The 16,667-nt window shown below is 43.4% G+C and overlaps 1 protein-coding gene across 8 annotated transcripts in view; it reads right to left on the reverse strand.

Annotated features, from left to right (window-relative positions):
- Positions 1–16,667, reverse strand: part of PCYT1B (phosphate cytidylyltransferase 1B, choline) — a 114,945-nt gene that overhangs the window by 83,564 nt on the left and 14,714 nt on the right. For 4 of the 8 annotated variants that reach the window (XM_074030242.1, XM_065538652.1, XM_065538651.1 and 1 more), the window contains exon 1: positions 4,976–5,337. The exons of 3 other annotated variants lie outside the window; for them this stretch is intronic. In XM_074030242.1, the coding sequence (XP_073886343.1) occupies positions 4,976–5,092 (117 nt within the window). In that variant the 5' untranslated portion in view covers positions 5,093–5,337. Of the gene's footprint in view, positions 1–4,975; positions 5,338–13,994; positions 14,117–16,667 lie in introns of those variants that run through there. One more of the 8 variants, XM_074030243.1, reaches the window with a different exon arrangement.

The raw sequence follows: 16,667 nt of genomic DNA on the forward strand, positions 1-16,667 counted from the left end.
AAACCTTTTATTCAAATGCAGGGACTTGTCTTAACTTTGGGATTGGGTTAACAGAGTCCTCCCTGCCGGGAAGTACTTTTGCTCAATGGATAAAATACAGCTTTTAAGAAAGTCTAATATGTTAAAGTCAAACTTACAAAAAAGCTCTCTTAAGGGATTTCAGCATCCTGGCATGCATCCACAAACCAAACTACTACCTTCTATTAGATGGAAATGCCCCTTTAGGGGCAAGGGCTTTGGATTCACTTCTTTTATTTCTCTCCACAGCACCTGGTACATTGCTGTGTCTGGAAGTGGTTAACTACCTGGCTGACTGTGGATCCCATGGGTAAGGGAGATGGTAGGGGTTGGTAAGGATTGGTAGGAGACTCAGTTTTCTCTCAGTTATCTTCCAAAGCTCTGCATTGCTAAATACTTTAAATCTTCCTCACTGCCTGATTGAGGAGATATACATGCACTCTTTTGATTTCTATATGCTAAATCACCAAAATAAAACACAGAAACTACCTATCATATTTGATTTAGATTTATTTCTTCCATAAGGGTTTAGCATTAGGCAAATGGGGGTTGGAGGGGTAGTGAGAGAACAAACCTAAAACAATCAAAGAAACTAATTGATTGATTCCATGCTAAATACACCTGACTAGTATCAATTTGCAAGACATGGATGTTGCATTTGGATAGAGACCAGCAGGAAAATATCTAATAATAACCTTAGGCAGAATTCCAGTTGACCACAGTAAATGCCCAAGGAAGCTCATGTTTATTTATTTTCGCCAATATTGCGCATTAAGAGTGTTTCACTTTAAAATGTATGCTGTTCTGGGTGGCTAAATAGATGGCAATATTAGCAAAGGAAGCCATTGATGTCTCTGGAAATCTGATCATCTTTCTGAACACTAGCAGATGAGCATGCTACCTCCAAACTGACATAATGAACCTTCTGCAAGACAGCAGTCTCTTGGCACTGCTCCGCTTTGAAGTAAAACCCGAAATGAACTCCTCCTGCTAACGTGGCATATTGAACCAGCCCTTTTTTATTTCCAAGGCCTTCTCAGTTGATCCATAGTATATCCATCTTCATGGAAGTGACTATTGCAGGCTAGAATTACAATTCCTTCTGACAACAGAATGCACCTCTAGAAGAACTTGACCAAGGTCATTAACCAAATCCTCAAGCAGACAACTTTCAGGGTGCCTGGGCCTTGTTAGAAAGGGCCTCTGGGACACCTGCTGAGCCCAGAGGATCTTTCTAGGCATAATCTGAGGGCTGGGAAGATATGAGGACACAGTCCTTGCTCAGAGGAGTCCTTGTATCTCAGGAGTTAGTTTCCAAGAAGGGCTATTACATCATATCACCCAAGGTCACTCAGTTTCTCATCTTGACAGTCAAGCTTATGAGTCACCTTGCATCGTGTTTAATCAGGAAAATAGTAAAGAACTGAAAACAAGTCAGGAATCAAGAGTAAACATTGTAACAATGTAAAGAGTTCTCAGAAGCATCTCAAATCAGAGCACCATGGTAAAATGGTAAGGGTAGTAAGATTACATTCGTAAAATACAGGCTCTATCATAAAACCTAGGTAATGTTTTTATTATTTCTTTTCTAATTTCTTTATCAGAGTTATTGCATTCTATTTAATCGTCTCCTTTCCTATATGTTCCTCTAATGAAGAATAAGGCAGGTAGAGAAACTACAAGTATTCCTGTCAGAAAAACTTCCCCCTGAAATATAATTCAATCATATCCACAATATTATTATCAATTTGTTACTTACAGGGATCTAAAATATAGACTGCTTTAAAGTCCTGTTTATTCACTCACGTATGCCAGCTCCCCACTTCATTTCAGCAACTGGGAGAAGGAGCCTGACCTCTGAAGGAGAATCCAAGTGTGGAGCTTCAATCCTAAACAGACCCCCTGCAAACATTTCATACACTTTCCGTAGTTAAGCAACTCAGTAGCCACACTCTGATGATGGCTGTGGTGTCAGTGACCCACATGCAATTTGGAGCTATATGCCTGGGTGCTGGGAGAAATGCAGAATTTATACAATTTGAAATATGAAGACACTAGCAAAGCTACAAGATAAACAGAAACTACTAAAAACCAGAAAGAAATGTTAATTTCATGTTTTCACTTGCTGCTCACTCTCTTCATCAACAAACTTCTTTATTAAGTAGTTAGCGTGTGCCTTCATTATTAAAGTAAGATCATTAGCAAAGTAAAGTTAGGCTATGAAGTATAAATCTAAATTTAGAATATAACCCTACAGTGATCAAAGTTAGCTTATAAGAGAAGGGACTTTAAAAATTTTAGTAGTGTTTTATAAATTGGTTGCAAGCCCCTATTTAAACAATCAAATTTCAGTAGCCCGTGATAATGATGAACAACATGGAAAATTTTGTATCATAAGTAAATCAAAGCAGGTGCTTCAACAGTTCAACTTCTGTACATCCCTATCATACCTATGCATGTGTGTGATACACACACACACACGCACACACGCACACACACACACAACCAGAACTGCCAAAAAGATGGGAAGGGAATGTATCTCACGAGTATGTTATAGAAGAAAGATCTTCCACTTTTCAGGTGTAGAGCTCTGGGTTCAAATCCTAGCTCTCCCCCCTTCAAAGCACTGTGACCCTTGGGCAAGTCACTTACTCTCTCTGAACCTCAGTTTCCTTATTTCTACAATGGGTGGGAGGTGAGGCTGTAGAGCACATTGCCAGCTTAGCGTGGTTCTTGTGAGTTACCACCTGGAATAAGCTGTCACAAGTGAAAGTGGAAAGTAACTTGGCCAGGCGCAGTGGCTCACACCTGTAATCCTAATACTTTGGGAGGCCAAGGTGGGTGGATCACCTGAGGGCAGGAGTTCGAGACCAGCCTGGCCAACATGGCAAAACCTCGTCTATACCAAAAATACAAAAAAATTAGCCAGGCATGATGGTGCCCACCTGTAATCCCAGCTACTCAGGAGGCTGAGGCAGGAGAATCGCTTGAACCTGGGAGGTGGAGGTTGTGGTGAGCCAAGATCGGGCCACTGTACTCTAGCCTGGAGGACAGAGTGAGACTCCATCTTAAAAAAAAAAAGTAACTTGAACTTTCTTCTTTCCCTTAATTTTCTCTGCCCATCTCCCTCAGGCAGAAGCAACCAAGAAGCAGCATAGCTAAGAGGTAAAAATGGAAGGAAAAATAGTAGACAAAAGAGACTGAAATGATGCACAAACTGGAGCTGGATGCTGCCTTTCTCTCCTCTACCCTTTACCTCTGTCAGGAAAGTATGTGATGCAAATTTGAAGATTGCGGTTACTTTAAAAAATACATTTTTGGGTGAGCATGGGCACACACACACACACACACACACACACACACACATATATATATATATAGTGCTGTGGCACAAGCCTGTAATCCCAGGTACTTGGGAGGCTGAGGCAGGAGGATCACTTGAGTCCAGGAGTTCAAGTTTGAGGCCAGCCTGGACAACAGAGTGAGTCTCTCTCTCTCTCTGTATTTATGTGTATATATGTATATGTGCATATGATGATCTTGTAATATGCTTTCAGTGGTCATTTTTCTTTATGCTAAACCCATGAGTTGTTTAGTGACTCAAAGGAATCCCTTAGTAACAAACTTATTGGGATGGTTTGTGTCTCATGAGAACATAGACACTACATTGTGTATGTCATTCAGTAAGTGGCTAAAGTGTTAGGGCACAGTTACTATTAAACTGTCCTAAGAGAAAATATTTTTAAAAATAGAAGCATAGGGGAAAAAAAGCCCACAGGGCTCTAATATAACTTCCTCTGTATTTGTGCTTTTTAGGAAGTTGTTCTAAGCCTCCTTTGAACCCTTATTAACTCGTATTAAGAAATAACAGTTTTATGATGGGTTGGCCTTCTCAACTGTGAGCCCTAATTTTGCAGGTTCAGAGAAAATTCTACATCACAAAATCCTTTTTTAAAAAACTCTTCCCAGGGTCAAACTCCACAGCCAATCGAAATATTCCACCTTTTAACTTGAGGGAAATCGCTAAAGGTAAGGATAGCTTTAGTGTGTCTTTTGGATTGGGGGGCTCAAAGAGAGGTCTTCCCAAGTTCCACAAGACTTCGGACCACAGAAAACCCACCACCCATGCGTGTGTTTGATTCCTTGAGGACACATGCTGCGGTGGTTGGGAACGAAGTTTCACATCTACCTAAAAGATCATGACCAGTGGTAGAGAAACGACCAAATTTGGGAGAGCAGTTACGGTGCAGTTACGGAGGCGGAAGGACGCTCTCAGTACCCCGTTTCCACACTTTCATTCTTAAAGGCATGCAGCCCCTTTCTAAATAAATGTAGTGTCCCCAGGTTTCCACTACCTGAAGAGAAACCCTCACAGCACACTCTGGAAATGTTTTACAATTCATTTTAAATGCGTATTATTTCTAAGTAAATCATTGAGGGACTCCTATGTATTTATTTATTTATTTTGAACATTTTCAAACGGATGGGGAAGTTTTGCTTCCATGTCGTTTCCATTTTTTTCCCCCAAATTGGCATTAGGCACCAAAATCAGTTGAGGAACGAATCATTCCTTAGCTAGAATTTAAAACTTAACAAGGGACTCGTCCCGAGCTTGGTGAAGAGAATACCATTTTAAAATTGCACTGTAGGATTTTTTTACCTTCAGACAAGAACACACCTAAAAGGAAAAAGGCCCTCCCCTCCTCCCGAAGCACAAAAACACAGCATATCCCAAGCAGCCCGTTTCCTACCCAGCCAATACAATAACGCTTTGTAAACTGAGAGCAGCGCCCGGTATAGAAGCTAAGTATAAACAGCTGAGAAGGATTAGGCGGTAGCGCTCTTCTCATTTACATGAAAATCCTCTAGGCATCGTTTTCCTCGCTGGCTGCGGGCGCATAAGGAACTCTTTTATGCCATAGCCACGCATACATTTCCATCCTTTGTCTTTACTTACCAGTCGAGGCTGTGGGCATGTGTGCTCTATTTCCTCCATGGTTTCTGAGGGAGGCTCATTGGAAAGGGATTTTGGGATACCTGTTTCTGACTCAGCATCAGTGGTAACTACTGGCATGGCCAGTGAATGCTCCCTCTAGCTCTACACCCTCAGAGAGTCTCCTCCCAGGCAGAGAATGTTTTCTTTGTCACGTATTTTTCTCCCCGCCACCCTCCACCCATCCCCCGCTTCTTCTCCCCTTCTTTCTGTCTTCCCTGGGGGAAGTAAAGAGGTTACCCCCCCACCCCGCCCCTTTCTCTCTCTCTCTGTCAGAAGCCAAGAGGCAAGGCCTCAGTTTATCACTATAACAACCAGACGACACTGAAGCGGCTGGTGCGGGATACAGTAGCTCATTTGCATAGAGCGCGCTGGTTGGCTACTGTCATCATAGTACCACTCCGCCGGGGAGCGGCCGGGCCCCATTGGCTGGCCCGCCGTACCCACGGGCCCGAACTTACTGCTTTTGTTTCTTCTGTTTAATTCAGTTGCAAAGGTCTCCGTCCTCTCTGGGCACAGGACCCGGGCTGCGCCACCCAGATAACATAAAACCGCTTCCTGAGGGGCCTAGGGCGCCTTGAGAAACAACATAGCAGACCTCCACTAATAAAGGACCGTGTCCCTGGGATGAGCTAGTGCATGATGTGCCATAGTCAGGATATTTGCCAAACAGGAGTCACTCTGAAGACAAAGCCACTTTTGGGCCCAAATTCATTGTGCCAATTGCCAGTGGGGGGCCCCTCCGGGCATTCACTATGGGCACCTGAGTGTTCACCCCCTGGACTTCATGCAACGCGAACCCTGGCAGATCCCCTTGTGGCCTGGTGTAGCCCTGGAGCCCTCCCCTGGGGCTGCCCTAAGGGGAACTTTGAAGGAGGTAGATTGTCTTTAACAGTCTGCCTCCTACTCCTGGCTGCCCTTCCCAGTTGCTTCCTCTGTCAGCCACTCTTCCCCGTCCCCAGCTATTCAAAGTTTCCTCAAGAAGTCTTGCTGTTGTATGCCTTTCAATACACTGTTCCATGCACTGCTCTATTATCTCTTGGCCCCTACGTACTTGTCGTGGATCCCATTTCCTAAGTATCCTGCCCTCAGCCAAATGCTCATGGCAATCAGAGATGGAATGTTAACGATCAGATGCTTTAATGTCTACATTATCTAGGGACATTCACATTTTAAGAGGAGCATTCTGAAGACACACACCCAAAGAACTTACCAAGGTATTCATTGTGAATTGTCACTTTCAATATTAATAAAAAATCATGATGATCGCTGGCATTTATTAAGCACAAGCACGGTGCTAAGTACTTTACCTACTTCTTGTTTAATCTTTGTAAGAACCCAAAGAGGTAGATCCTATTGTTTTCCTCATTTTACAGGTATTCACATTCACAAAATTCTAAAATAATGCAGCTGGGATTTGAAGGATTTTTTTTTTCGAAGGGCGGGGGCTGGAGGTGGGGGCGGGTGCGTAGGGACCAGGGATGCAGCAGGTGTAGTAAGAAAAGGATCTAGGCAGGAGTCCTCTTAGGACAAGTCCCTGGGCTTCTACATCTTTCATTTTTATCTATAGCAGTGGTTTTCATCCAAGTGTGGTCTGGGACCAGCAGCACAAACATCAGCATCACCAGGGAACTTGTTAGAAATGCGAATTATTGGCCCCCTGTCAGACCCCAGACCTGATTCAGTAAGTCTGGGGTGGGGTCAGAATTTGCTTTTCTAGAGAGTTTCTGGGTGTTCTTAATGCTGCAGGTCTGGGAACTATACTTTGAGAATCAGTAGCCCAAAGGTTGGGATACAAATACCCGGCTTGCCTCCATCACAGAAAGGAGATCAAAAGAGATATCATGTCATTGCACTTTTTGAATTGGAACGTGCTATGCTAATATAAGGGGACATTATTTTTATTACTCCTCAATAAGCAAAGAGGGCTAGCCCTAAAAGAAGAAGAAAATGGATTCTGTAGCAGAGAATTACAATTTGACAGTTTTAGATGCTGGCCCTTTAAGTCAGAATAACATCACTTAAGAGTATTATGACCTATACAGGACAGAACTCCAGTGATGTGAGAATTCCACTGACGCTTGGGTTATCTAAAAGGGGCCAGTTGCTTCCTACCCTATTTGTCCTCCTGGAAGCACAAAACACTTCCAGCAGCAGGTTTAGCTCTACCAGCTCATCACCTGGAAGAGTCAAGCCCTGTATTACATTTAGGAGACCTTTTCCTACATGTACTGGGTGACGTGCAAATGACATGTTTATTCTAAACTCAATATATGTATTTTTGCCTTTGAGCAGTGGCTCTCAAAGTGTGCTTCTCTGAGAAGTAGTGGCAGCAGCCCTGGTTACTTGTCAGAAATTCTGGATCCCCACCCCAGACCTACTGAATCAAAACCTCCTGGTTTGGGAGGCATTCTGACCTATGCTAAAGTTTATAAACCACTGCCTTAGAGTCACTGTTCACATTGGAAAGCACCTAACCACCACTGTATTCTGGGCCACTGAGCTACCCCTTGGTTCCTAATTAGTCACCTAATTCTCTCTCCAGAATGAGAGGTTCACCTGTTCACCTGCCCATTTCACAGAGTTCTGATGTCTAGCTGGGTCCTTGTGAACTCTTGTCCAAGAGCCTAGACCATTCCTTTAGACTCCCAATATTTTCTGTCTCCCTTCCTCACCTTCCTCTCCTCCTAATCTTCCTCTGTCCCATTGAACCAAGATACTGCCTCTGCCTAGGATATCTTCATTGTGTTACCCACATCAAATCCTTAGCTTTCAGTGCCACTTTGTGCTAAGTCCAAGTCACACCTGACAACTTACTCATCCCAAGTCCTTGAACTTTGCAATTTAGACTTCTAACTGCCCTGAGGGTAAGCTCTATAACTAATTCCATTCCCACTAGTCCTACTCCAGCCTAGTCCTGGCTTCTTCCTGCTCCTCTCTCCACAGTCCTGTGATTGAATCTCAGCATGTCTTGCAGTCTTAACGGGAGAAATAGACTCTGTCAGGCACCATTCTGAGAGGAGTCCTTATCAGATCCACCCACTTCGGAGACCAGTCCTGGTAGCTGCTGCAACCTGACTCAGAAATACTTCTTCGTAATACTTGAATGGGTTATTTTAACTTGGGGGCATTGTAATGCTGTCAAGACAATTAGCTAAGAATGATCAGTTAATTCCACACTACAGAGCTAAATATTCCATAAGGGTTATGAAGGGGATGACTATGAAGGGATAGCAGGAGAGAGTTTATTGGGGTAATGGAATTATTACGTAGCTTTTTTTTTTTTTTTTTTTTTTTTTGAGACAGGATCTTACTCTGTTGCCCAGGCTGGAATGCAGTGGTGCAATCTCAGCTCACTGCAACCTCTGCCTCCCAGGCTCAAGCGATCCTCTCACTGAGCCTCCCAAGTATCTGGGACCACAGGTGTGTGCCACCACTCCTGTCTAATCTTTCTGTATTTTTGGTAGAGACAGGGTTTCACTGTGTCACCCAGGCTGATCTGGAACTTCTGGCCTCAAGCGATTCACCTGCCTCGGCCTCCCAAAGTGCTAGGATTACAGACGTGAGCCACCGTGGTCGGCCAAGAATCGTTATATATCTTGATTATGGTAATGATTGCACAAAATCTATGCATGTGTTAACTTCATTAGAAATTCCAGGCCGGGCGCGGTGGCTCAAGCCTGTAATCCCAGCACTTTGGGAGGCCGAGACGGGCGGATCACGAGGTCAGGAGTTCAAGACCATCCTGGCTAACACGGTGAAACCCCGTCTCTACTAAAAAATACAAAAAACTAGCTGGGCGAGGTGGTGGGCGCCTGTAGTCCCGGCTACTCGGGAGGCTGAGGCAGGAGAATGGCGTAAAAACCCGGGAGGCGGAGCTTGCAGTGAGCTGAGATCCGGCCACTGCACTCCACCCTGGGCGACATAGCGAGACTCCGTCTCAAAAAAAAAAGAAAAAAAAAGAAATTCCATAGAGGATATTTGTCAGTATATGCTAACAGCATTTAGAATATTCATACCCTTTGACCTAGGGATTCCACTTGGTAATTTATCCCAAAAGAAATAGAGAAGCACACAAATAATTATGTACAAAGATGCTTAATGCAGAATTATTTATAAAAGGCAAAAAAGATACAACTTACAGCAATAGTTGGAATTGTTAAAATAAGTCCATATAATATAGTATTGTACACTCACTAAGAGTCATGTTTTTGAAGAAATTCTAATGTTATGGGCACATGTTAGCATTATATGTTAGAAAAGCAGGCTGCAAAATGTGATTCCAAAAACATGAGCCCAATTATGTGATATGTACATGCACAGAAAAAAGCATTGCAAGGAAATATATCAAGATGCTAAAAGTGAAATTTTTAAACTGTGGGGTTATGGAAGATTTTTGTTTTACTTTTAAAAAAAATTTCTGCCTATAACAAATATTCAAGGCCGGGTGTGGTGGCTCACGCCTGTAATCCCAGCACTTTGGGAGGGCGAGGTGGGTGGATCATGAGGTCAAGAGATCAAGACCATCCTGGCCAACATGGTGAAACCCTGTCTCTATTAAAAATATAAAAATTAGCTGGGCGTGGTGGCGGGCACCTGTAGTCCCAGCTACTCAGGAGGCTGAGGCAGGAGAATTGCTTGAACCTGGAAGGCAGAGGTTGCAGTGAGCGGAGATCACGCCATTGCACTCCAGCCTGGGCGACAGAGCGAGACACCATCTCAAAACATATATATATGTTCAAAAATGAACATATATATATGTATTTTTTTGAGACAGGGTCTCACTCTGTCGCTCAGGCTGAAGTGCAGTGGCATGATCACAGCAGCCTCGACCTCACAGGCTCAGGTGATCCTCCCACCTCAGTCTTCCCGGTAGCTGGGACTACAGGATATGCAACCACGCCTGGCTAATTTTTTGTAGAGACGGTGTTTCGCCATGTTGCCCAGGCTAGTCTTGAACTCCTGAGCTCAAGCGATCTGCCTGCCTTGGCCTCCCAAAGTGCTGAGATTACAGGCATGAGGCACTGCACCAACCCTATATTAGTCTTATAATTAGAAAAAAACAATGAACATTACTCTCCTCCCCAAAGACATCAAGAGCTGGGTATTAGGGTTGGGGTGAGACAGTCGTGGTTAGGTCATGAGCAAATAGAAAGATGCACAGACCTCAGTGAGAGGAAACAAGAAAGCTGAAACTGAGGAACAAAGCTGGAGCAAAGTCCTAAAGTCCTATCTCCAGTTGGCAGAGGTAGAGGAAATGTGTTGCAGGCTGGCTGTTCAGAAAAGTCCCAGAGAATGTTTAGGGACAGGGCTTCTGAGTCCCATGACCTCAACAAGAAGGGTATGCCTTCTGTGAGAACTTGTCAGATCAGTGCTGTCCCTAACAAGAACTATCATGATTATTTCTACTGTTTATTGAGTACCTCTTATGTCTTTAGCACTATGCTAGGTATTAGGTTGGTGCAAAAGTAATTGCAGTTTTTACCATTAAAAGTAATGACAGGCCACGCATGGTGGCTCATGCCTATAATCTCAATATTTTGGGAGGCCGAGGCGGGCGGATCACCTGAGGTCAGGAGTTCAAGACCAGCTTGGCCAACATAACGAAACCCCTTCTCTAGTAAAAATACAAAAATTAGCCAGGCGTGTTGGTGGGCGCCTGTAATCCCAGCTACCAGGGAGGCTGAGGCGGGAGAATCACTTGAACCCAGGAGGCGGAGGTTGCAGTGAGCAGAGACCACACCGTTGCACTCCAGCCTGGGTGACAAGAGCAAAACTCCGTCTCAAAAAAATAAATAAATAAATAAAATGACAAAAACCGCAATTATTTTTGCACCAACCTAATGCTTATCATAGCCTACCTGTAGCCCCGACAACATCCAATCAGATAGGTATAGTTACCCCACTTTGCAGATGAGGAAGCCAAGCCATAGAGACCTTAACTTCAGCTTGGAAGACACCTACAAATGACATCTACCTTCCTATAAGCAGTCATCACATAAACATCATCAAATTGTTGAAAACATTATTTTTGGCCGGGCACAGTGGCTCATGCCTGTAATCCCAGCACTTTGGGAGGCTGAGGCGGGCAGATCACTTGAGGTCAGGAGTTCAAGACCAGCCTGGCCAACATGATGAAACCCCATCTCTATTAAAAATACAGAAAATTAGCCGGGCGTGGTGGCACATGCCTGTAATCCCAGCTACTAGGGAGACTGAGGCAGGAGAATCGCTTGAACCCAGGAGGCAGAGGTGTCAGTAAGCTGACATTGCACCACTGCACTCCAGCCTGAATGACAGAGGAGACTCCATCTCAAAAAAAGAAAAAAAAGAAAAAAGAAAAAAACACATTATTTTCAAAGATATGCAAAGAAGAACTATCAGGTTGGTGCAAAAGTAAATGCACTTCTTGCCATTGAAAATAATGACAAAACCACAATTACTTTGGCACCAACCTAATAAAATAATCTCTTTCGAGCAGACTGTCTGAACCCTGCCGAAATCCCCTCAGGCCTTACCATAATGACTATGATGTTACCATGGTCAACACCTGACCCACTGTCAACTGCCAACACCTACATCTCTCTGCCTGGGGGCTTTATCTGGCCTTTAGAAAGCCCTGCCCTCCCAACACCACCACTGAGTCAGAACTAAAGGGCCAGAAAATTAACAGCCCATATCCCTAAGAGCTTTCAACCAATGACTGATAGAAGTCAAAGTATAGTTCCCTCAGCCCTCAAGTGAAATAACTCTGAATTGCATGTTCTATACTAACTCCCAGAGTCCTCCAGTGGGATTAAGTTCCACTTGCCACAGGGCACCCTTTATCAACTGCCTTCCTTTCCTTGTTTCACTTACCCATGCTCCTGTGAGTATTTCCTGGGATAGATCGTCTCCCAAATAAACTACTTGAACTTGAATCTTTCTTGCAGAGCCGGCTTCTGGGGCATCTCAAAAGGTCTCAAGATACCATTAAGGGGTGCCCACCATAAAGTTGTTTTTTGTTTTGTTTTGTTTGTTTGCTTTTGAGACAGAGCCTCACTCTGTCACCCAGGCTGGAGTGTAGAGTGTGATCATGTTGGCTTACTGCAACTTCTGTCTCCCGGGTTCAAGCGATTCTCCTGCCTCAGCCTCCCGAGTAGCTGGGATTGCAGGCACATGCCACCACGCCCGGACAGTTTTTTTGTATTTTTAGTAGAGACGGGGTTTCACCATGTTACCATATTGGCCAGGCTGGTCTCAAACTCTTGACCTCAAATGATCTGCCCGCCTCAGCCTCCCAAAGTGCTGGGATTATAGGAATGAGCCACCATGGCCAGGCCTGACTCTACTATTTCTTCCATGTTTCTTTCTGTCTTTTTCTTTCTTTTTTTTTTTTTTTTTTTTTTTTTTTTTTTTTTTTTAGACAAAGTCTCACTCTGTCGCCCAGGCTGGAGTGCAGTGTGGTGCAATCTCGGCTCACTAAAACCTCTGCCTCCCGGGTTCAAGCAATTCTCCTGCCTCAGCCTCCCGAGTAGCTGGGATTACAGGCATGCGCCACCACGCCCGGCTAATTTTTTTGTATTATTAGTAGAGACGGGGGTTTCACCATATAGGCCAGGCTGGTCTCAAACTCCTGAACTTGTGATCCTCCTGCCTCGGCCTCCCAAAGTGCTGAGATTACAGGCATGAGCCACCACGTGCAGCCCACGTTTCCTTTTTTATTCATTTTCTTCTCACTGCCTCAGATTTACCAAACAAGAAATTTATGGTCGGGTGGCGTGACTCACACCTGTAATCCTAGCGCTTCGGGAGGCCGAGGCAGGTGGATAGCTGGAGCTATCCAGCTGTTCAGCTATCCAGGAGTTCGAGACTAGACTGGGTAACATGGCAAAACCTGGTCTCTACTAAAAATACAGAAACATGAGCCAGGCATGGCGGCATGTACCTGTAGTCCCAGCTGCTCTGGGGGCTGAGGCAGGTTTGCTTGAATCTGGTAGGCAGAGGTTGCAGTGAGCCGAGATTGCACCAGTGCACTCTAACCTGGGCAACAGAGTAAGACCCTGTCTCAAAAAAAAAAAAAAAAAAAAGAGAGAGAGAGAGAAAGAAAGAAATGTATCATGAAGAAGGAAGGGAGGAAGACAGATGGAAAACACAGGGTAGAGATGACAGAAGAATTTCAGATTTCCCAGAAAGCGGTATTACCTCCTATGGAATTTTGCTACCTTTATGTCTCTGTTTTGAGCCACTTCCCCACCTTAATCCACATATGGCTTAAGGTCTGGGCCTAATAGTCTAGGAAAAGACTGTACCATACTAAGTAATGAAATCCATACATAAATCCTTTCCACCCATTCCAGGAAAATTATAGTAGTGAAAACATTTTTCAGTAGAAAGTGTTTCACCCCTCCCTTGGTGCTTTTACACATTGACTTATAATAGCACTCTGAGACTGACATGCTTTAATACTGAAAAATTTCAAATGAATGAACAAATTCAGAGCAGTTAAGTGATTTGACCACGGTCACATAGTAAGCGGAAGTGGTAGAAGTATCACTTGAATCCAGGTCTCTTGAATCAAAGTTCAACACTCTTTTCCACCAAACTACACTGCCTCATTGTGTGATACACAGTAGTTAGATTTGCTTTATTAACAAGCCTGCTGAGCTAACTGATGCAGCTCTCATCATCTAATATAACCCCTTAACCCCTTTTCTATTGAATTCATGAACATGAAGCATTCTTCACTTTTATTCATTCAGTTCATTTCATATTTGTGCAACTGTGGATCTGGACTCATTTTAGATGCTTGAATTTACTAACGACAAGAAAAATAAACACAGTTGCGGCCAAGTGCAGTGGCTCATGCCTGTAATCCCAACAATTTGGGAGGCCGAGGTGGGCGGATCACCCGAGGTCAGGAGTTCAAAACCAGCCTCGTCAACATGGTGAAATCCCGTCTCCACTAAAAATACAAAAATTAGCCGGGTGTGGTGGCAGATACCTGTAATCCCAGGTGGCTACTCAGGAGGCTGAGGCAGGAGAATCACTTGAACCTGGGAGGCAGAGGTTGCAGTGAGCCAAGATTGTGCCATTGCACTCCAGCCTGGGTGACGGAGTGAGACCCTGTGTCAAAAACAAAACAAAACACAGTTGCATTGCCAGGCTTACCAGTGGGTCAAGAGCATAGCTGATACAGGCTTATGACCTATAAAGGCCATTGGGGGAGGCCAAGGCAGGTGGATCACCTGAGGCCAGGAGTTCCAGACAAGCCTGCCCAACATGGCGAAATCCTGTCTCTACTAAAAATACAAAAAAAAAAGTAGCCGGACATGGTGGCGGGTGCCTGTAATCCCAGCTACTCGGGACGCTGAGGCAGGAGAATTGCTTGAACCCGGGAGGCGGAGGCTACAGTAAGCCAAGATCGCGTCATTGCCCTCCAGCCTGGGCAACAAGAGTGAAACTCCATCTCCAAAACAAAAAAGCCCATTGGGGGAAAAAAAAAAATGGTGAGACATGAAAATAGTCAGGGCTTCAAAATCTATTTTTGTGGAGGGTACGAAGTAATCAAGAAGATAGAAAGAAAGTGTTGTGTTTTATTATTAAAATTTATTTTCTTCTTTTTCTAACTTCTATAATAACCAAAAAAGAATTGACCTTCACTCATCAATGTGACCAAAATTTGAATGTAAGCGCAGTTTTAAGGAGCTAGGGAGAAACTGCACAGACCCAACATGACAAACCTATTGCATACATGAAAATACGGCTAACAAAATGTCATTTTACGTCTTGCATATATATTTGTAACTGGTTGGAGAGATGAACAGTAAGGAGCTCCAATATTCTTTTTTTTTTCTTTTTCCTTTTTTTTTTTTTTTTGAGACAGAGTCTTGCTCTGTCTCCCAGGCTAGAGTGCAGTGGCATGATCTCGGCTCACTGCAACCTCTGCCTTCTGGTTTAAGCAGTTCTCCTGCCTCAGCCTCCCACGTAGCTGGGATTACAGGCGTGTGGCACCGCACCCAGCTAATTTTTGTATTTTTAGTAGAGACGGGTCTCGAACTCCTGACCTCAAGTGATCCCCCCCCCACCTCAGCCTTCCAAAACTCTGGTATTACAGGTGTGAGCCACTGCGCCAGACCCAGCTCCAATATTCTTAGCACTCAAGGACACCAGTCATTGCACCTGTGTGTAAGAAGGTCTTAAAAGAGAGATTTTTAAAATCAAAACAAGATGTATTTATTTAAATGATGATAAAATCAGTTGTATATATGATATATTTTGTTTTGCTGTAGCAAAACGAATATGATGGTGAGTTTTTTGCATAAATTAAAGTTGCCCTTAGCTGGAATAAATCATTCTTATTGACATTAGCAGCTGTGTAGTCAGTAAAGAATGATTGTTGCTATTACGTGGTGGTATTTATAAACACTTTTATTTTCTAAGTGCTTTACAATCACTTATTGTCTAATTAATATCTAATCATCTGTTTACAAGTAATAATCACACATGTAGCGCAGTTTAATCAAAACTCCAAATACAGCCGCCATCATACTCAAGAGTGCCATGTAAATTTTGGTCCCTTCTTTATGGGGTTTGAGTCCAGACATGCAATTGAAACAGATAATACATCAGAAAAAAAGATGGATAAATATTCCCCACTTGTATTTGAGCATAATTTGGATTCACAACTTTTGCATGCCAAATATATTATCTGAATGTCAGTGGATGAGTAAGACCATAGGTAATTTTCAACACTTAAGGGCTCAGTTGCACACATATATAAAGTTGTAATTTATTTAACCCACAAAATTGGATGATAGTTTACGATAAATGTACAAGGCCAGGCACTGACTTAACATTGAAACTCTTAGTCACAATCACTGTTTCAGTCATTTTAGTGAAAAAGAGCAAATGTAGCAAAGGTGGCTCAGAGACCTTCAAGGTTAATAATCTAGCCAGGTTCAAGTCTACACCAAGCTACGCCCAGTATGAACATCTGCCAGTCTTAATTAGCCAATATAAGTGGATGTACTGCTGTCTCCCTTCAGTCTCCCCAAGTGTTATTCTATAAGCAATTATAGGAACCAGGAATGGATTTTTTTAAGCAGATGAATGATGTGCGTATTAATCCAATTTTTTTCCTTCTAGGATGAATTTTCTTAAAGTAGAATTGCTGAATCAGAGTATTTATGTTTTTAAAGTTTTTGATACATGGTTTTTTGACACAGTTATCAAATTATTCTCCAGCATGGTTGACCATACGTACACTTCTTTGTATACCCCTAAAGAGTGGTCTTTCTTGATTATTGGTGTACCATAACCAGATTTCCTCCTTGCTGTCCTACCAGGCAGTTTCCCAGTACTACAGCGAGTACTGCAGGGTCCTGAGCATTGTGCCGGGGGGCCTTCTGCATATGATACATATGAGCTTGATTGACAAGTGAGTCATCAGGACCGTCTGATGCCAGGAGGGATACATTCATTCGCAAGTAAACTATGATTACAATCCTTGGACTTTATACTATTAGATTTTGAATGACATGGTCTCCAAAGTGAACCTGCACTCCAAAGTGCAGATTCTTGCAAAATCTGCACTCAGAGTCTTTGAATGCTCAAAGAGAGATTCAGTTTAATCTTCTGTGCTTCTGTGTGTTTTCTATGGCTGCTGTAACAATGT

Source organism: Macaca fascicularis, chromosome X (genome assembly GCF_037993035.2).
Source record: "Macaca fascicularis isolate 582-1 chromosome X, T2T-MFA8v1.1".
Classification (NCBI taxonomy): Eukaryota; Metazoa; Chordata; class Mammalia; order Primates; family Cercopithecidae; genus Macaca; species Macaca fascicularis.